The sequence below is a fragment of the Homalodisca vitripennis genome, chromosome 4 (genome assembly GCF_021130785.1).
Source record: "Homalodisca vitripennis isolate AUS2020 chromosome 4, UT_GWSS_2.1, whole genome shotgun sequence".
Taxonomy (NCBI): Eukaryota; Metazoa; Arthropoda; class Insecta; order Hemiptera; family Cicadellidae; genus Homalodisca; species Homalodisca vitripennis.
In genome coordinates, this window is record NC_060210.1 from 28,639,322 (window position 1) to 28,662,064 (window position 22,743).

General features: G+C 32.5%; 1 protein-coding gene across 1 annotated transcript in view; it reads right to left on the reverse strand.

Moving 5' to 3' along the window:
* Window positions 1–390: 390 nt before the first annotated feature.
* The window catches only part of LOC124359080 (core histone macro-H2A.1-like), a 52,199-nt gene continuing 29,846 nt past the window's right edge, over window positions 391–22,743 (reverse strand). Inside the window, exons 5-8 of the mRNA XM_046811506.1 lie at window positions 21,148–21,279; window positions 19,337–19,385; window positions 15,179–15,353; window positions 391–11,996 (exon numbers count right to left, since the gene is read on the reverse strand). Coding sequence (XP_046667462.1) covers window positions 11,834–11,996; window positions 15,179–15,353; window positions 19,337–19,385; window positions 21,148–21,279 — 519 coding nt within the window. The 3' untranslated portion in view covers window positions 391–11,833. The remainder of the gene's footprint in view (window positions 11,997–15,178; window positions 15,354–19,336; window positions 19,386–21,147; window positions 21,280–22,743) is intronic.

Genomic DNA, 22,743 nt, shown 5'->3' on the forward strand with positions numbered 1-22,743 from the left:
TTCCTTTTCTGTCTCTCAATTTCATGGTTTAGCGTCCTACTACCATCTGTCTAAACACAAATTGTGGAAGCAGTATAAATTACTGTCCCTGTGGTTACAATGTTAACTATATGGTTATGGTTATGGTTAACCTGTGCATCCACTCTGAGATTTTATGAAAACGTTTAATCCAAATGTCTACAATATTGTCACTGCATACATTCATCAAGACCACAACCTTACAACGATCTAGCCTCATTTAGTTCATTCATTTTATAGCAATCACTTAGGGGTATGAAAAAATAATAAGCTACTTTATAATATATGTAGTAATTTTTGCACATGTTTCGTAACTTCCAGTAAAAAATACTAATATAAAAATTTATAAAGGCAGGCAAAAATAGACAGAAAAAGAACAGACACATTTTATTAACATCTAACGAGCTCTGACATGTACAGTAAACTTAACCCCATTTTACAATAATACCAACTTGTCATAGTACAATAATTTGGGATGTGAGATTATCCAAAGCTAGTGTTACAAATGTTTCACTAAATGTTTCTTTCTTGTCTGAATAGTTGTATTACTTTAAATCTTAAAAGACTAACAAAATCTCTTAATAGTTGATAAAACCACATTACTTTATGGACAATACTTTTATTTTCAACATAAAGTATAAGTAAAATTCAGTTGAACAAATAATTGAAATGAATATGTTTTAAATATAAAACTCCACTTTAGCACTGGTCCACTTTAATTAACACGGTTAATTTTAAATCAAAATATAACTGTAAGTTGCTATTACAATATTACTTATATTCAGTATTAAATCTTATAAATGTATCAATCTCAAAACAATCTTGAGATTGCAACAATGGTTTTTATAACTAGTTCACAACACGATGGCACATTTCATGTAGTGTAGGAATGCGTCATGGTGTACCAATACCCTCACAATTGCTAAGCGTTTGGTAATTGTAATTATTATTAAGACAAAAAAATTGATGACAATAATTGACCTCCTTCTCCCACAAGAAAAACTCCATAGAAGAGAACAATCTCTCGATAAAACCAGTAGTTCAACCCTCTATTCTATGAGTGTCACAGCTGACTTAATAACCAAGACGTCTCAGATTTTACGAATCATTTTAGAGTATTTTTCCAGACTTTTACTTGTTATATTCATTTGTTTTTAATAAATACTAAACCATCAATGAAAAGAGATGCTTTAAAAACAAATTATACAAGTACAGTGTTTGCTTTATAAAATTTTGTTTATGAAGTGCCAAGTTTTACATGGTATTGTGAACTTGTCAAATATGTAATGTCAAACATATTATAATCAAGACAGTAAAATATATTTTATAAAAAAACAAAATATAAAATATTATTAATATTTCAGTACATCTATGAAAGAAAAATCTATATTAAATCTGTTGCAATAGAAATATTAGCACAAAAATTATCAATTTTTAACTCTTTTAAATATGGTACGCTTATTAACAAAGTCCATACAGATTAACATACCTAACAAAAACTTCCGTTTGCTCACAGTTTCATCAATTAACAAGCTTTCATAACTCAAATATCACAATTAAAGACTGGAATGATTATTTGCCATAATTACAAAATATTAATGGCCTAACATAATTTCCACAGTAAATGTATCCTAGCTTGGATATATTGCATATTTAAAGGACAAAACATAGAGATGCACCAAACCCAACTTTCATTCTTACGTCTTATAACGTGATCAAAATCTAGGAAACTATAACATTTTGTTGGTTTAAATTAATGTGATAAAATAAATGTTCATTGAGGCTGTGAAAATAATTTATCATTTATAACACAAAAATCCTGTTTAGAAGTAGTAAATTCTTACCCTGAATATTTTTTATGATGGAATATTTGATTGGGTAAAAGATTGTTACAGACAGATTTAATCTTCAACTAACAAGCACCATTAATAAAATGGTTGTGGAGAAATTGTAAATGGACCACATTAAGTAAGTTATTTTTGTCCAAATGTAAATAATATTATATACAGTCTCTTCCAAACATTATACACACTGAAGGGATCTTTATTAGTACCAATATTGAAATGTTTTGAATATGACATCTGCATGAACATTCTAGTTTTTAAATATTATAATGAACTATTTTTCAAGACCAGCAAGCAAGAAATGTAGGGTTCAAGTAAAATTTGTTAATGCAGCGACCCATTTTTTAACTATTCAATAGAAAGCAGATTTTTAATTGGTTTAAAAAATACCATATATGTTACATTATCCTTGTAGGTTTCATCAAATAACTAATAATAACAATTTTTGTATGGTTATTTGAATGAAATCTTTATTAGACTTTTCAGATGGTTGATAAACCTGACTGATATTTCACTGCACACAGTGTTGGAATCAGCTATGTTTAGTAAAACATAGAAATCATATAACAAGACTAGTCTAAAAATGACTGTTACTAAAATTTTTGTGACTGATTAACACAATAGTATGTTAGTTTCAAATTGTATCATAATCGTATAAAAATAGTTAAAAGAGCCTAATTAAATTTTTAATGCAACTTAGTTTATTCTAACTAAAAAGGTATAAAATAAATAACTTAATTATTTTATGTAATAGAAATGAAAATGTAAAGCTCCATTGACAAGTAGCTTTAAACAAAAAAGGTTTTCAATACAGCTTCTTCTCTGCATCACGCACGTTCTATGATTACAACACTGCGTGTTGCTCTGAGTGTTCAAACTTTGTGAGCGATAATTTTTTAAATCCAATGGCCTAAAGTATTTCTTATAGTTCACAAAATCTCTTCCGTGCGCATACAATTTGGAACACACTGAATATTGTCTTTTTAGCTGTCTATCAATCTCAGAGGTCATTAGGACAGCTCTGTCTGATTACAACTTATGTAAAATCAGGTGAAATGTCTCGTTTAAAAAATATAATCAATATGCATCCAAAACTTGTATTAAATGTTCAAGTAGGGTGTATAATTTTTATTTATATTTATATGATGAGCTATAACTATCAGATTAAAAAAAAACTAAGATGGGTCCAGCCGCCATTATGGACGACCCTCAAATCTTTCACATACTTTTTCATTCTTGATGCATAAATCTGATCTGATTACTATTTGAGTTCCTCTTTTAAGATTGACAGTAAGTTAATTACATCCTAATAAATAACCAAATCATGCATAATAGTGTTAAAAAAGTTTTGAACTAAATAAATATTTTCAAATCTTAAAAATAACTACTCAAGATTCTGCAGCACAGTGCTATTTTAATACGAAGTGAAGACTTTGAACTTTTACAAATATAAGCACAAAGAAAGGTGATAGACCAAAATATCTATCTGGCCTGCAAACAGCTTTAGTAGGCTTCAGGTGCCTTCTTGTTTCTTTCTCCTTACTATTATTTTTATTGCTGCTATCTGAATTACAGTACTAACAGATAAAGGTTACATGATTAAATATCAACTGTACCAGACCTAGGCAACAAAATATTAATATTTATACAATTTTAAAACTTTGTATAGAAATATCATAGAAACTAATGTTGGTAAACAACTAAAGAAAAATAGTTAAAATATTTATTTCATGGCCAGTTTATAAAATTAAATCTCCAATTAATGCAGTAACTTTAATAACACAAATGTTACAAAACAAAAGAGATATGTAGCCCAATTTTAATTATGCAAACTATCAAATTTTAGAACAGAAGATTAATGATCAAGAATATTCATTTTAGGTAGTTTTCTATATTTTCCTTCAGGTATGTGGCACTAATTTTATTGCCCAAGACTAAAGAAATGCAGATATCCTGCAATCAGATCATTGTGCGCTGTTCTGTAATCAACACTTTTATTTTTTTTGTACTTATGAAAAACAATCTTGTATGTACTACATTTACTATATGTAAAACAATATTAAAAAATTTAAAACAATTTTATTTTTTACAACTTAAAAATTCATTATGCGATTAAAACAGAATAAAAATGATGCTGACATGATTTTTTACAAAAAAGGTTTGGTTTCAAAAAGAAATTTGATGTGCATTTTCCAAAATAATCTCAATGTTCAATTTAAAACATACAATTCACTCATTTCACTTTGTGTGCTACATGATTTTTACTAATCTTTAAACCATTTATAAATTTTATTTGTTAGTACAACAATTAAATAGTAAGAAATATTTGCCCGAGTCAAGAATTACGTTCCTTGGTTAATGGACTTATAATATAATAATCACATTACAAATTTTTCTTCTTTTAAGTCAATTTTTACATGTCTTTCCCCTAAAATCTATTATACTACAACATTGAATCATAATCTCTGAGCTAAAATACAATACTTAGATAATAGATTAGGATTGAGCACAACTAGAAATGAGGTTATCGTGTTAAGGACCTACATTTGAGCAGAAAATATAAAAGGTTCGAAATAATCATAACACCCTGAGAATCTCTATGACACAATGCTGTGTATTACAAGGTACTGTGTTTGGTAAACTAAACAATTTTGATACAAGACAGCAACCTTTATTAACATTCACTTCCTAAAGCTTTCCTAATTTTTACAGAGCTCTTTCAAATATGAGCATGTCACGTTTACGCCCACACCTTACAGCAGCATGTTGTGGCATAATTCCCAATACCAGACAGTGTAACTCAGGAGTTATGGAGTTTCAGAATAGCAAAAAATGTCAAGGTTTAAACATTTTTAGTTTTACAGGGTGGGGCAGGGAAACATCCCTACTTTCGAGGTGGCATAGTGAGTAGTGGGGACATGTTGGAGGAGTGGGGGTAGGTTCGAATGACGCTGTGGCCACGGAATTTTCCGATAGTAGCGCTGTCAGTTGTAGACATGGCTTGGTCGAATGAGCAACGCGCTTTTGCTGTCGAGACGTATTTTTCTCAGAATAAGTCTATTGTTGCAGTGCAGCGTGCGCTGCGAACTCGTTATCGGATTCCCCCTCGCAACCCTGTTCCTGACCGCAAATCCATTTTGTTGTGGGTGGAAAACTTCCGTGCATGTGGTAGTGTAGTGAAAAAGAGAGTTGGGGCTCGGAGAACTGTCCGAACTCCAGAAAACATTGACCGTGTCAGAAGATCGATCTTGCAGTCTCCTAAGCGTTCTGCCCGCAAGCATGCATCCGCCCTTGCATTGTCTAATCGCACTGTGCGTCGTATTCTCCACGAAGAACTCCACTTCCATCCATACAAGATGGTCATCGTTCAAGAACTCACACAACGGGACTGGCAACAACGAGTACAGGCATGTGAAACTTTAATTGCTGACTTGCCTCATGATGCACGAGTTTTGTTTAGTGACGAAGCGCACTTCCACATTTCTGGAGTTGTTAATAAGCAGAATATGCGTTATTGGAGTGGTGCAAACCCTAGGGTAGTTCATGAGAGGCCTCTACACAGTGAAAAAGTGACTGTTTGGTGTGCAATCAGCAGTGAAGGCATAATTGGGCCTTATTTCTTCGAGGAGGACAATCGTTGTGTTACCATCAATTCCGAGCGGTATGTAAACATGCTCCAACAATTTCTTGCACCACAATTGCAACAGAATAATTTTGGAGTAGTGTGGTTTCAGCAGGATGGTGCCACAGCCCATACTGCTAGACATTCGATGGCTGTTTTGAGGGAAATGTTCCCCGGGCGATTAATCTCCCGGTATGGTGACATTCCATGGCCTGCGCGCTCGCCGGATTTAACTCCGTGTGATTACTTTTTATGGGGATACCTCAAGAGTGAAGTGTTTAAACATCGACCCAGAACCCTACAAGACTTGAAGGATGCAATTCGCGTTGAAGTTGCCCGCGAACAACAAACAAATGCAACATAACAAATGCTTCGCAGAGTTATGCAGAACTTCAGAACCAGACTAGATCAGTGTGTTGACAATGAGGGACATCACTTGAATGATGTATTGTTTAAAACAAAGTAAGAATTAACTTCCATCTGTACCCTTTTGATGCCACAATAAAGTTTTGTTCTAACACTTTTCGTTTTTTTTTAATTTACCTTCAAAGTTAGGGATACTTCCCTGCCCCACCCTGTAGTTTTCTTTTAAACATTCTTTGGGTATTGAATTTTCTTACATGTTGACAACCTTCATTAACCAAGTCATAGTTCATCTATAACACATTGACTGGAATAGACACCCTAGTGCATACGAATAGTAAAAAGTACTCACTATCGCTCAGTATGAAGATGTTAACAGTTCAGGTAAAAATCTATACACAAATGATAATTGCCTGAATGCTTACCAGTCTCATACATTTTTCCTTTTATAAATTGGTTACAATTCTTTATCAACATAAACATGATACCAACTCATTAAGTTAATAATTTCATAATTTTGTTTAATGTCTGTAACAGAATGTGGTAAATATGAGAGATTCAAAAGGTTCAAAAGGAGAGATTATTGCAGCTAAGCACTCATAGTTAAAAGAGCTCAGTATCTCGCAACAATTCTAATGTTTTATCAAATTTACATAAAATGTGTCAGTTGATTCACGATACAACGTTTAGAAAAGGCTAATTTTACAGGTCATACAGTTTGTTTATAACATCTGTTTGAACAAATACTATCACAAACATCAACAGCAGAAATGAAAACAACCATAATAATTCAACTAAGGTTACAAAGATCATATGTAACATAAAACTAATAAAATTTCCTCAAAAACTTCAACAAATAAGATTAACTAATTCATAACTTATATTGTAATCAATATATTTATATATATATTATATTTATATAAATTGGAATTTTTAAAACAAAACAAAATACAATATCAATTATATTAATTAAATGCAATACTTAATAAATTCTAAAATATTTTAAAATCTACTTAAAACACTAAGTACTGAAAAATTAGTACATTAATCGATAATAAAACTGATGAAGAAATCAATCACTGTTTGATTGCACTAAAGTAATCTCATCAAACCCCCCTAAACTCAGCACACAGGTTGGAACAGGTTTGTGAAGAACATTGAAAAATTGTACATCCACAAGGCATTATCTACAAATTTTTTCTAAATTACCAGTGCTCTAAAACATAAAAAAACAACTAAAATGTAGTTCATATTAAAAAATTTAAATAACTTAAAGAAAAGTAAAGAATTTCAAAAATCTATATGCAGTGTCTCCAAAAACTTCCTAGCAGACAAGAATATCTCAATGAGCAATATCACATTTTTACATAATTGTTTTTACCTTTAAGTTAGATTTGATTGGCAGTGCAGTAAAAGCCCAAGACAATACTATACACATAATGCAGCTATGGTGGGAAGGGGTGATTCCATGTGAATGTTGAGTTTAGCTCCGGTTCACCTTCCTCTTCAGTGAAGCATCTGAAATCTGATGCTGTTGGATACTTGACTCCTGAAATCTGGAGTCATGCTCGTCTGAAGGATCCAACAATAGTCGGTGACAAAAAACGAAGAAGCTCAAAACGAACCCCTGCAGATTTCAGATGCTGCACTTAAGAGGAAGGTAAACTGGAGCTAAACTCAACAATACTTTAGATAGTATAAAATATAATGTACTAAAAAATATTAATGTATCTCACTGTAAGATATAAATAACTCAACAAAAAAGCTGAATAACGAATTTAAACAGTCTCTTGTTTTCACCACACCTTGAAAGTTGACGATGGCTCCCTACAGAAACTGAAACTGATAAGGATAACAGTAAGTGTGTATACATATTCTTGAGTACTGTTTGCTTGGTTCAGATAGACATAACTGTACTGTATTTGAGAAATTATGAAAACTGGATCTAGTCCACTAAAGAGTGCACTACCTCACATTTGTATAGAATGTACAAAGTAAAAACCAATTTCAGAGATATTCTTGCCTAACGAGAAGGGCTGTTAATTAACCTAATTACAAAATATTTATAACACACGTCAACGTGTATATTTGCAATAACTTTGAACATTTAAGGTTATCAGTTTTAAACTTTTTATTTCATCCAGCCAAATACCCTTCCATCACAATTTTGGTTGACTGTTGTAAAAAGTATTTGACCATGTCAAATTAAAAAGGACTTAATGTTTTATATATATAATATTTTGAAATATTGTAAATACTCTATGTAAGAAAGCATATTTTTATATTTATTTTGTTTTTAAGGGTACTTCACAGTGAAGATTTCTAACAAAATTATATGAATAATATATGAATATTATATTATGGTATGGTAGGCAAGTATTCAACTCATTAATTGTGTTGTAGTAGAATTTAAGATTAAAGAAAGTGTACACCTGTAATGTAGCAAGCATAAGAGGGTACACAAAAGTAATGAACATATCTATGTATAAAAATAACGTAAAAAAAAAACAAAAACAATGTTACTGAAAATTTAAACTCCCTTTCTCAGTCTACACTTCTTATTCTCTGAGTAAAAATGTTGCTACTAAACACCCAACATGACTATGATTAAAAAGACACGTAAATACTAAATTAAAATTGAACAATATTAATATACACTCTTTTATATTTCGCATATAAAGTTACCAATTGCATTAATTTTTTTTAAGTGTTACAATAATCCATTAAGTGAAAATCTTTTTAATATTGTAACAATAGACAAAAAAGCAATAAATATGGTTAAAGGGTAATGAGAGAAAAAGAAAGTTGTAAACAAAACAGGAATATATAGTAAATAAAATCATTATAAGTTGTGCTAAAACACAAAGTAGATTCCATATGCTAGCACCTACTTATTTGTTTAAAAAAAGAACAGATTATGTAATAATTCTGTAATTAATTGTTTATATATTTGACCAATCAATCAATTTTTGATAATGGGTTCTTATCAGAAATAACAATTTTCCCAAAACACTATTAATATAATAGTGAATTTATATTTGTTCCTAATAAAAACAACATAAAGACTCTATGTTGATACAAAAATATTTGTGCAAAGTTGTGCGTTTGTTACTGTTTATTTTGTGCGAATCTCCTTTGTGTGACAGTCAGCTTTACGAGACACCTCCTCCTGACACAGAGTTGTAGTATTGTCTCCCCTCAGTACTATACAGGACAGCCAACAAAGGAACGTCACCTTAATATTGAGTACAAAAGCTAAAGCGTTTTATCAGATTTACCAAATCACCTATACTACTACTTTATGGGCAACAAAAACTGGGACTTTCAATGTCAAAATTATCCAAAGGAGTAAAATTTTAAAATGTATATTTCATTTGTAACAGATTTTACAACCCTTTCAGGACCTGATGAAAAATTATACGTTGGCACTTATTGTTTGTTATAATACAGAAAATAGCTTGTGATGCATATTTTAAGTCTTAGAAAAATAGTTTTAATAACTCAGTATATTTTTTAAATTTTAATATAACCAAAAGTTTCCCCAAAAATTCTCTTTCTTTTTTAGTAAAATGAAACCATATTTATTATTTTATATATTTATTTGTTTTTACCAACCAGAAAATTAATAAAAATATGAAAATGTATACTCGTATTATACATGCACAAATAACTCAAATATCACTGATTCATTCATTTAGTAAACAATTTTTTCAATTTGATTTACAACTGATAAAAATTACAATATGGCTTTTCCAAAGCAAATTTTGGGACATCAAAGGGGTACTTAAAAATTTTATGTTAAATAACTTTTTCTATTAACTAAATTATTTACTATAAAAAAACTAAATTGTATGTACATGGAAAGTTATATTTTGGAATTTGGCTGATTGTGGGTATTTTAATGGCATAAAACTGTTACTATCCAGTAACTGCCTTTTGGTCCTAAAAGGGTTCAAATAAAGCTTAAAATTCTCAATGTTAAACTATCATAGGATGCAACAATTCAAACAATATAACAAAATTTACAAAAAAAATCCCCTTAAAAGATACTTAAACAACTGCACCAAATGTTACGTACTAACTAATGTATTTTGTGCATTTTCTTAGACTTGTGCGTTGGTTAAAAACATTCATTTGTGCGTTTTGATATGCTTTGTGCGTTATACACAATGAATTGTGCCATAGTAAAGTATTGTGCGTAGATTGTGCGTAATGGATGACTTAAGTGTGAAATACTTAAGTAATAGTCTCTTTTACTTCTCAGTCTGGCTTTAAATTTTCCTATTTAAAAAATACAGATATGTATTTGATAGATTATAATCACCACCAGTTTGAATGAAGACTTCATAATCTTATTCTTTAAAAAATGTCAAACACAAAAATTAACTGTAGTATTTAATTTTATTTACAAACCAATAACATAGTAAAAATTTATATTGTTTAAATTGTTTTCTAGTATTAAATACTTTACTCTCATTATAAATACTTGAATAACAAGACATGCCTTAATTGTTACTTTGAAACATGTTAAAGATGTTATTGATTGTGCGTTTGTATTATTTTGTACAGCAACTAACAAATAAATTAATTCAAAATATTTTAACAGTTACAAGGTAGAAAAAAATCAAAAAATTAATATTTTATATGCCTTCAAACCACAATATAAATTTCATTTGTTGAAATAAAAAAAAAACTGTTATGTGAAAATAATAAAATGTAATGTTTACCTATTACAGAATAGCTGAAATAAATAGAGATGTTTTACAAAACACTATTTTACATATTAGATATTTTGTCAAAAGCTCAATAATCTTTATAACAGAAAATGTAAACAAACTTAATTAAAGAGCACAATGGCTCAAAACATATTATAGATCAAATTCGTAGAAATTTAAATTAATGTTTTCCCCTTGAATCATTATTTTAATATTTATGGGTTATTGTATTTTTTTATTTTCATTAATACAATCTGATAACTGACATCTCTTATAAATCCCATTTGAAATTTATTTTTCCTAATTTTTTATATAAATTCATAAATTGATAAAAAACTAATATATATTTATCTATAGTATTACAGAAGAATTAAGAGTGCATAATTGGAATATATTAAACCATTAAAATATTTTATTCTATTACTATTGGGCATATTCACAAAACAAAATATAATTAACCATATTTTTTTAATAATTGGCTACATTTAAAAATGTAGTTAGAAATTCTTAGAGCACTGGCACTAACTATCACTCTCACAAATGTTACATTTAACTGATAAAACGTACACTGAGTTGTACATTGAACTAAACTGGTATCTCCTAAATGCAACAATTAACACTAAGGTAAGAAAAGAGACAATAAGACTACAGTAACCTATTGGTCATCTGGTACTGGCCTACATGAGACCTTCAAGCGCTCTAGGAGAGATCCATGTCTCTTTGGCCAACATGGGAAGTCAGGGATACATTTGTATTTATTTATCTCACTCTGGCTCCTTTTGCAGATACAAACATTTATACTAAAACATTTAAATCTTTAATTTAAGAAAACAGACCAGGAGCTTTATGAGTTAAGAATCGAATGGAAGAGACTTAAAGCCAGTCTAATAATTATTGGAAAGCTCTCTTTCTTATCTACAAACTATTTGTCTTAGAAGATGAAAGACACACGGCTCGAGTAGCGGATGGATCCCCACTGTGAATGCTCTCAATGTATTGTGAAATCTCTAATGTTTAGTTACAAGTACCTTAAGACAATCTAGTCCCTAGCTCGCTTCATTTTAAAATTTATTCCAATTTTAGCTTTTATTGACCCTGAAAAAATATTATTTACTTTTAGATTTGAAATTTTAAAATGAACCAACTAATGCACATTGTGCACAGGGTGTGGTGAGCAACTAAAAAATGTGACGGCAGTAGCAACAGTTGGTCCACACCCTGTACATCCCTAGCATTGACCCCCAGTATTGGCCAACAGTAGAAAGTTAAACCTATGAGTCCAACTTGGCCAGTTCGGCCGTGTAGATACCGATGCTCTCCATGTCCCATAGCACGAAGAAGATCTGCTTCACGGAAGAGGACAGTGTGGATGAGAAGTAGTTTGAGATCGATCGTAGGACAGTGTTGGCAGCCTGTTGTTTGGGGAATCCAGCCCTAATGACAAAACATCAATCTCAGATGAAGGCTTGGTACTGCCATCGCTAGTATCTGAATGGTCATTGTCTCAGTTTCTTACCCCAGGATTGTAATTTCGTTTCCCAGTTTGAGTATGCCATTTTCACATATTAAAAAATAAACACTTGATCCTAGCCTGAATTACGTGATATACAGTATTGAATTTAACTTTAGATCTAAAATAAACACAATACTGTCTTCATTAACCCTCCGGCTGGCAACGTCGTAAATTACGACTCATTTTTTTCCCGCCGTGAACTGGCAGAGTCGTAATATACGACTCATTAAACATCGTCTACTAATTACGTCATAGTTCTGATAATTACCGCTCGAATCGCATAAAAGTTATATCACTTTAATCACAAGATCCCAAGCCTTCTAATAATGTATTCACTTATATATATATATATGAATATTTGTTCTTTTACTGGCCACTAAAAGCTCCCGACTACTTCTGCGTGACGCGACTCAGCAACTGTTAGTGCTTGTATATAGTCTTGTTTTTTTTCAATTGTAATTTCATTTGTAAATAAAAGTGTTTATAACTATGTATTTTCTTTTTGTGCATAATTAAGTGAACATTATGCATATTTTAGATTTTTAAATAAAATTAATTTTGAGTTTTTTTTAATGGCTTAACCCTTAAAGCGCCAAACAGTTTCAGCTAAACTCTGGATTAGCGCTCATTTATTATAAAAAATTAAAATTAAGATTTTCTCAACGCTAATTTTAATTTCTTTTTTTAGGTAACAAAATAAAACAGAAACTGCAAAAAATATCTTTTATCATATTTATTGCCCAAAATACACATGATTTACTATGTAGCGTTCCAGCTCCTTTATAAATTTTACCCAATGCTTACTGTTTCCTTTTATTATTATGTATATCAATGATGACATTACGTGCTTATATGTACTAGAATAGAACTAGAAAATAAGTATATTACATATTTAATACAAAGTTATAATAAAAAATTAAATTTACATGCCAAAAATTTGAAAACCAAATATTTTCCAAATTCTTAGTCCTCTAACGGGTGTTATTTTTATAATAATTACAAAATGGTTTTCAGATGTTTATAGAAGTAAATAAAATATTGTAACACTTATTGGAGTAAAAACAAGCCTAAATAAAAAAAAATAAACATAAATGTAGAATTTTGGAACAAAAGCTAAAATACATAATTATAAATATAAGGAGTAAAAATATTTCTACGAGGAAAAAAAGACTTTATCGCCATTCAAGAAACTGTTTATTTCAAAAGTTTATAAATATATAACTTTCATAAAAAGATGATCATATAACTCATAAGACTACACAGTAGTTTACCGATCAACTATTCGCACTGCTTCAACAGGATATGAAGAAGAACACAAGAGCTGCCTGGCGAGGCAGTGACGTACGCATAAATGCGCTTGCGGCGTTGAGCAATACTACCAAACTGCCAGCTGTTCAACAAAAACCGGTTCAGTATCGATCGATAAACACAAAGATTGTCACGTGATGTGGCACAGCCCCGCTACACTACTGTAACATACACCCCTCACAGTCTAGCGGACAAACTCTGAAATAACAGTGCAAAATAGTAAAAACAAGTATATTGCGCGTCTACGCGCTTACAGCGTTCAGAGCAAAGTCGATCCTCGCGCGCATATGCGCTTACGGCGCTTTAAGGGTTAATATAAAAAAGTGTTTAAAAAAAAAAAAAAAGTTTTGAGTTCTGACCATCAAACATCCACCATTATTTAGGCAAGTCAAATTATAATTATGTTTATATTGTACAACATATTCTGCAGAGTAATTTGATGTATAAAGATTTTTTTGTTTTCTCTGATAATTAATTGTACAGGATAAAAAATTAAAAACTCTGCACGAAGCTTCAAAACAGGGTGCCAGTCAAGGCTCAAATGCGCGCCAGCCGGAGGGTTAAAAATTAAACAACAAATAATAAGTAAATTATTTTAAGAGTTGCATGAATTTAAATTATTATGCTCTGATTCTTACATTTTGTGAACAATTTTAATTTTTATATTTTGTGACTTTTACAATCCAAATTTGTTGTATTAAGTTATTTTGCGTAGAGACAGTTCCATATCAGCTTCTCCACATACCCAGCTTGAGACAAAATATTGGGGTTTGTAATTTGAACACAGGCAATTGAGCTTACATTCACTTACTCTGCAGAATGTTAACCCTTTGCAATCAGGAGGCCTAAATTGTGGCCAAAACTTTTTTCTTGCTCAATTTGGATTTAGTCTCAGGTGGTTATCCTCTCAGCTCGCCATACCATGCAATGCATAATGCCCGGCTGTTCTGCGACACCAGTCAGCACTGTGTAACCATGTACATCACTTTACTCATATTTAAATGGCAGTATTTGACCTTCAGCTCTTTAAATTACTGCGGTTTAAATTTAATTTTCAAATAATTTACAAAGTTTATTAGCTTCAAGGTTGAAACTTTATTGTTATTTATTATTTGCTTTTACATAAACCAAGTAATTTAAGCTATAGGTTGGTCAGTTTTAAAAGTACTTTTATTTTTGCAAAATAAAAATACAATCCATTTAAATTAGGTCCCTGGTATCAATAGAATATAAACTCATTTCCATATTTTGAGCTTTGTCTCTACCAAATGCACTAGTATTTTAATAAACAGATAAAATACACTATAGCAGCTGCAGTGACATACCATAGCAGCTACAGTGACACTGACAGTCGGGTGAAAAATAATTGTTAACAATGTTTACTATAGTATGTGCTGCAAATAAAGAAATATTAATATAGTTACTTATATGACCGAGAGATTACAGCACTCTCGCCAGAACTGGATAAGGACTGAACTTTATAACTGCGCAATACAGTGAGTCACAACTAGTGGCCTGACAAACTGAATGGCAAAACAGTGACGACCACTAGGTGTGGTCCACCAAGCTGAGGAACAAGATGTGGTCATAACTCAACAACCTGACCGACCTTAAGGCAGAAAACAGTAATGGCCACTTTTGTGGTTCGGCAATCATAAAAATTAAATCCCGATCCCTAAGGGTTAAGTAATAATTTTTTACTGAAACTGTTAAACCAGTCATACCTTCAAGGCATCAAATAGCTGAGGGTAAGAGATGCCATAAGCTAGAATTTCATGGACTTGTGTTTACTCACCTGCCACTTCCAATGGCTGGCAAAGCCAGGGATTTGATGTTCTTCTGGTCAGCCACAGTCAGACAATTCCGCACTGCTCTCTCCAGCTTGTCCAGCGAATCTGCCTCATTGAACCCCGGTGAGTTGACATGGATCACCCACCTTGCAGTGAAATTATGACCCGCACATATAACAGCTGAAAAGTTGATATAAACTTTTAATAAAAAAATTTAAAATTTGACACTGCTCAAAAATGTACACATTTATTCATTGAAATACAGACTAAAACATGTTTCAGGTTTTTGTGGTTAATCTGAGTCCTGACATTAAATTGTCCTAACTGACCTCTTCTGGTATCTTGGTACTTAAGTTCAATTCAGTACAGTTGAATTTATAAGTCGTGAAATGATAGCCAGGATGTGCAATGGAAGCACTACAGTGCGCAGACACGGCCTCACTCCACTGCTCTTTCTTGTGGCTATTTGTGTGCTGTCAGGAATGCTATTAGCACTACCAAAAACATCAACCTAGTATCATTGTAAATGTCTCGCCATTTTGTATTTTTCTTGAACAATTATTTTCTCTAAAACTAGTTAAGCTAAAGAAACCAAATTTAGCACATAGGTTTGAATAGATAAGAGGAAAAATTTGACAAAATAATTGTGTTATTTTCTTTAATATTTACAAAATGACGTCTGTTGAAAATTTTTAAAGTAAAATAACAAAAAAACCCAGCATAGTTAATAAAAATTTTATTAGAAGCCAACTCTTTGAAACTTTTTATTACAATTCCAACAGTACTTGTTTCAACCAAATCCATCAATGCAAAGGCGAGCATGACCACTTTAAAGATACGCTTGCACTAATCAGGAGCAATAAACAACTAATAGCTCTCAACAGTAACATGTTTGGCATGCCCAGTTTGTGCAAACGTACCTTTAATGTGGTCGTGCTTACTTATTCATTGACAGATTTCATTGAAACAAGTACTGTTGAAATTTTAATTAAATTCTTAAAATTGTTAGTGTCTTGATATTTTACTAGCTTTTTTGTTATTTGATTTTTAGACTTTTCAACAGACGCCATATTAGTAATGTTAAAGAAAAGAACTGAACTTTTCTCTCTTTCTTATCCATTTAAATGTATGTGCCCAATTTGGTTTCTTTAGCTTAACTATTTTAATAGGTAATAATAATTTATTTAAAAAAATTAAGTGGCGGCTAGCAGCTAAATAAGACATTTCCCAACCTATGCATATATGAAATTTTTTTGTTTGAAATGATGAGTAATATCAGCCACAGAAGTTTGTGACACCCTTTTGTGAACACCCTGTTTAGCTAAATTAAACTTCATAAGCCAGTACAAAAAAATATAAAATCGATAAATTACTAGAAGATGCAGGTCATTCTTTTTTTAAGACTTCCTCCATATCACCCAGACCCCAAACCCTATCTAGTTGATCTGGGCTATGGTAAAAGATTACAAAAAAAAGAAGAACATAACATTTTCTATGAATTCTGCCATGGAAACTGCAAGAAATAAATGTAAGTGCAGGAGAGTGGAAAACACGTTGGCAACCATATACAGAAAATTGAGGAGGAATATTTTAATTTGGAAGGGGTCTTTGACAATGTTACTGAACGGTTTATAATAAAACTTGCGAGAAGATTGTGACAGTGAAGACACCACAAGTGGCAGTGAGGGCAGGAGGGCAGCAATGATGAAGGAGCCAGCCTCATTGGCCTGGACGATGTTGATGAACAATTCAAGGCAGATATGAGTAGCATTGAGAAGCTGGCCAATGTTTAAGGTAAAACATTACTGTATATTAGCCTTAAAAATACAAGCACATTTCGTTTCAACCTTATTATACTGTAACTGGAGCTGGAGCTGCTGTTTTACAAGCAGCGACGTATTTGTTAGAGGTGCTATATATATATATATAATATAATAATAATAATAATAATAACGTCTTTATTTGCAGCGATTTTCAACATTACATTGTTGTTTTTCAAAATAACTGAAGTCCTACATTTTAAATCAAGGCACATACAAATCTATATCATCATCCGAGAAATATAAAATTAAACTAATCTAACCTAACTTAAACTAATCTAATACATTACACAGCTATTTAGAGGTGAAACACTCCTCCTCCAAAGCCAGTCTCAGATTGTCCTTAAACGAGGAATATCCATAAGCCTTTAGACTGTGAGGGACACTGTTGTATATCTGGGGGCCAAAGTATTGAAATCCATTCCTCCCCATCTCCAGCCTGACCCTGGGCACCTCCAGCATGGCGTCCTGCTGAGTGTGACAGTCCCTAATCTCAGCCCGGGTCTGTAGCATCCTCCTGAGGTAAGAGGGTTTTCCCGTCAGCAACACCTTGTGAACAAGGCAAGCCACCTGGAGTTTGAAAATGTACTTTATCGGGAGGATCCTTGCTGTACGGCGATACTGGCTAACGTGATCAAATTTTCTCAGGCCGTACACAAATCTTACAGCAGAGTTCTGTAACCTATCAATCAGGACCGCACCCTCAAGGGTCAATCTTCCCCCAAATACTGTACAGGAAGAGCATAAACAATAACTGGGAAAACCACAGCTTTGACAATCTTCAGTTTCACTTCCTCCTGGAGCAACCCCTTAAACCTAAACAACACTCTTAACCTATTCATTACACCACGATTGATATTTTGAACATGGTTCAAGAAGGTTAACTGCTTGTCAAAAGTAACGCCAAGGATTTTTACTGTGTCTGAAACCTGCAAAGGAACACCTCCCAAGGAAACTCCCAAGGGTCCATTACCAAGAAAGACTGCATTTGAAGAGGGGTAAAAATTAACAAGTGAACACTTTCTTGGATTCAACTGAAGCCCGTGATCGTCAGCCCAGAGCCTGACCCTCGACAAATCAGCATTAATCTGCTGCATTGCCAAGGAAGACTGTAATGGAGGATATGACAACACAAGCTGAGTGTCATCAGCGTAGGAGTAAAGGGAACAGAATGATAACTCAAGATTAAGATCCGCAGTATACAATAGAAACATAATAGGACCTAAGCAGCTACCCTGAGGAACCCCTGACTCCCTGAGAGCAATCCCTGAAAGACGATCATTCACCCTGGTTACCTGGGTTCTGTCGATCAGATAAGAGCGAAACCACATTGTTGAAACCTGATCAAAACCGTAGTAATGCAGCTTAGCCAAAAACATATCAAAATTCACTGAATCGAATGCATGTGAGAAATCAAGAGCAGCTAAACTACTACATAAATTCTTATCCCTGGCGGAAAACAGTTGGCTTGTCAAACTTAGTAGAGCAGATGTCGTACTGAAATCCTTCCTGAAACCAGACTGACTATCGGGCAAAACACCGCTGCACTCCAGGAAGGAAACCAACTGATTTGTCACAATTCTTTCCAATACCTTAGACAGAACTGGCAAAATGGAAATGGGCCTAAGCTCGGACACACTAGTAGGATTACTATTTTTGGGAAGAGGGATGACCAGGCTTTTTTTCCATCCAGAGGGGAATCGGCCAGAGGAGAGAGAGAGATTAATGATATGGGTGATAGCCCCGATACAGAAAGGACTAACTGCTCTGACCATGATGATTGAAATTCCGTCAATGCCAAAAGCCGCTGTGGAGATACTGTTGATAATGTTTTTTACCTCACACTCACTCACCTGCCGAAACTGAAATTTATCTTGAACCTTTTCGCAAGTAGCGTGCTTATAAAAACTATATATATATATAAGTACCTCACATTGAAAGTGCTTTCACGTAGCCAAAGCAATAATGTGCACCTATAACAATGACTGCTGATACTAACAAAACATTTCCAAGTAATATATCAAAGTTAAAGATAAGAATGTTGTCAGTAAGAGAAAACCACTGTACAATATGTTTGCTATTTTATAAATACAAGAATACTACATGATGACTATAATTTATTAATTTTATTAAATAGAAACTTTGTGATATAATTACTAATTTGGTAAAGTATTAGTAAATGTAACTGAAGGCTTTTGGAAGAAACCACCCTCATTCAACCTTATCTTGAAATGAACAATATGTATGGATTTTCCAATGAGAATCAGAACTTAATATAGAAGATTGATAGATACGTTACAATATTATTCAAATTGTACAATATATATGCATAATAATAAATACCTTCAGCTATGTCCAAACTCCCGTGTGTTTGTTTGAGAGACTGAATTTCCTGCAAATAAAATATACTATTTTAACAAATTTAAAATTATTATTTACATTATATATTAGTACACAGAAAAGTATACATAAGTACATTATAACTCTCAACTCTGATGGTTATCTTGGTGGTCTTGGGATCATACCAGCTAAGCCATCTTGTAACTCTTTCCTGTCAGGCATACATAGTGATTGAGAACATTGTCTTCACACTCATTTCATCAGCAATACTATTTCACCAGTATCATGGAGGTGTGCACTCTTTAAATTTCAGTAAAAAGTAAAATGACACTGAACAACGTTGAGCAGTGATATTGCAACAAATTTTGCCAAAAGCTACGTGATACCTAAGTAAGTAGAAAAATAAACAAAATTTAGATAGTTTTAACATAACATTATAATAACATACCCTACATACATCAGTGGCCAAAGAACCACATTTAGATAAACCCTTGACAAGCTAAATTGAAAATGTCACTGAACAAGTATGAACTGCAGCTATAAAGGATGGTTATGTCACTGTCTGATAACTAGTGGACAAAAGGGATGAGTATTGGATCGTGCATTCAATCTTATCTGAGAATGTGGACATGAGCAGAATGTCCCATTACATTTGTGAGGTAACTAATAAATAATCAAGCAGGCACAACCCCATTGGGAAACTGCAAAGGACATGCTGGATATACAAAAAGTAATCTCAACTTTTTGAACACTGTGATCAAAGAAATCAATCTATAACTAGATAACATATGGTCAGTTGTCCGAGAAAATGTACACCATCTCTAAAGCCTAGAAAAACTACAAGTTTGCTCTTAAATCAAGGTCACCTTAACCATTTCCTTTAATTCCCATTGTGTGGTATATTATGAGCACGCATCACAAGGCCAAACCATTACCAAAGAATACCATCTGAAAGACCTTTGTCTTTTTAATACGTACAGAACAAACACATCTGTGAACGGCAAACACTTGGCAGCTCCAACATGACAACACACCCACCCAGTCTTCTCATCTAATTCAGACTTTCCTGACCAAAGACGACACAGCTGAAATAGTTCGACAGGTACCTATTCTACGATATGACTCTCTGTAACCTTTGGTCATTTATAAAACAGAAATGAGCCCATTTTGAATCAAGAGAAGACATCATATGGAATATAACAGTCCATCTAAACACCATTACTACATTTGATTTCAAAGTGATTATACAAAAGTTGTTAAAAGGAGTGAGTGCGCTACCAAGGAGACCATTTTAAAAAGACCTTAACGTTCAACTGATTGTTCCCTCCTGACCTCTATCTTCATTTCCCTTTTAAAATATATAACAATGTACAGAACCATGTATTCAATAGCCTTTTGAACAAGGAAGATTCCAGAAATTCTATATTATTTAAATTTGCCTAAAGGGTTTTAATATTTTAAAACTAGACAATACTACAAACATCTCAGAAAATGGCAACACCACGATAAACCCAAGGAAAAATATAAACTCTTCTCTCTCCCTTTCCACAAACACAACACCAAGATAGTAGTGTCAATGGCCCTAGCACCACAACATAACATACATCGTATTTTATGTTATTTTGATTCCATTCTTGTAACATGTTACAGTGATTAATAAAGAAGATTTATTAATTTATCATGACTCCACTTGAAGACTTCCGTACCTAACGATGCCCTTGTTTATTGCCATGTCACACTACAGTGAAACATGTTATATGTTTTGTCACATATCAATTAACAATTATTTGTACTCCTTAAACAATAGGACTCACTTGTAAAAAGTCCTTGCCACCTTTCTTTTCTAAAGACTGGCCAACTTCACCCATCATCGTCAGAGCAGCGTTTGTCGGGTGCACCAAGGCATCAGAAGACATCACAGTGATGTCCCCTTGCACTAGCGTCAGCTGGAACATAATCATTTAATTTTATCTTGCTATTTATGTTAGATATTTTCCTTTTCATTACAAATTAATAATTTGGCTTAATATACTAAGAACTCTACAAACAAAAATGATAACGTAGAAGTAGCCTAATAAGAATCATACGAATATTAATCTATTGTTCTGGTATAATGTCCTATCTAGAAGCAAGCTGAAATATTGCATTGTAATTATCTTAGTATTAATCAATGCACCACCTGTCTAACCATACATCGCTGGCTGTAAAACTGTCATCGCTATCCTTAAACTTTTTATAAAATTCTATTGCCTTTGCTTGTACTATTACGTTGGTTATAGGGCTGCTCAAACTCCACATTTGAGTAAACCATAAAAACAAAGTTTCTGATGTTTACTCGATAAACCGCTATTACTACTCAAATATTTATAACAAATTTTTCAATGTTTTGTCAGTTCCGTCTGTAATCACCAACATTCACTTCACCAACTCCTAGATCTGCAGCCACCATTTTAATTGTCTTGCCATTGTCTAAATGTTTTAATGCTTTCATTTTTTTTCTTCCAGAGAAATCACACACTGTTTCATTTTCCACTCATGCTGTAACACCAACACTGTACACTTTCCACAGGTAAGATGGCAGAACAAAAATAACAAAATGAAACGAACATGTCCAAATAACTTATGCGACTGACTAGCAATAGAAACGTCTGTGGTGTTCCAGAATTATGGCAACGTTGCAGTGTCATTCGGTGAAAGTTCATTGTTATAGGCTAAGCTCACCAAGCCTCCTTCACGCAAACCTATCATAAATCAGTAACTGTTATGTAACTAAGAGAATGCATATTATAAGAATTCACTACTTGACCTAGCAACAGCCTGTAATGGCACGCTGTAGTACTCTACCAAGCAACAGCCAGAATACGTGCATCACAAATTGATATATCCGCTAGTCACACGCATTATCTTATTTTAGTACTGCTACTGTTTGATCTATAAAAAAAGTTTTTTTATCTTCGAAGGCCTCGGTTAATCGAGACTAGGATAAGTAGGAGTTTACTAAATATATATATATATATATATATATATATATATATATATATATATATATACATAGGTCTACAAATGATATGATACACATATTATACTCGTACTTACCTCGATTTGGTTACAAGTATATGTTTTAAAAAACCTAATTGTTTTTTGTACACATTTTTTTATGTTTGGCTTCAATTATGAAATTAAAATAATAAATAAATAAATATTCCTAAATAGCAAGTTTTTCCTAAATTAAATTTTACCTTGAAAAAAACAGTTTGAATAAACTAAACAATATTACACTAACACTAATCACGTAAAAACCTTTGTACACCACTCTTTTACATTTTAGTCTGTATCTGAGCCATCTTCATTCTTCCTCTTTCTTCCAGACTCCAATAATATTCCATGTAGAGAAAGTACTCTCTGCATGT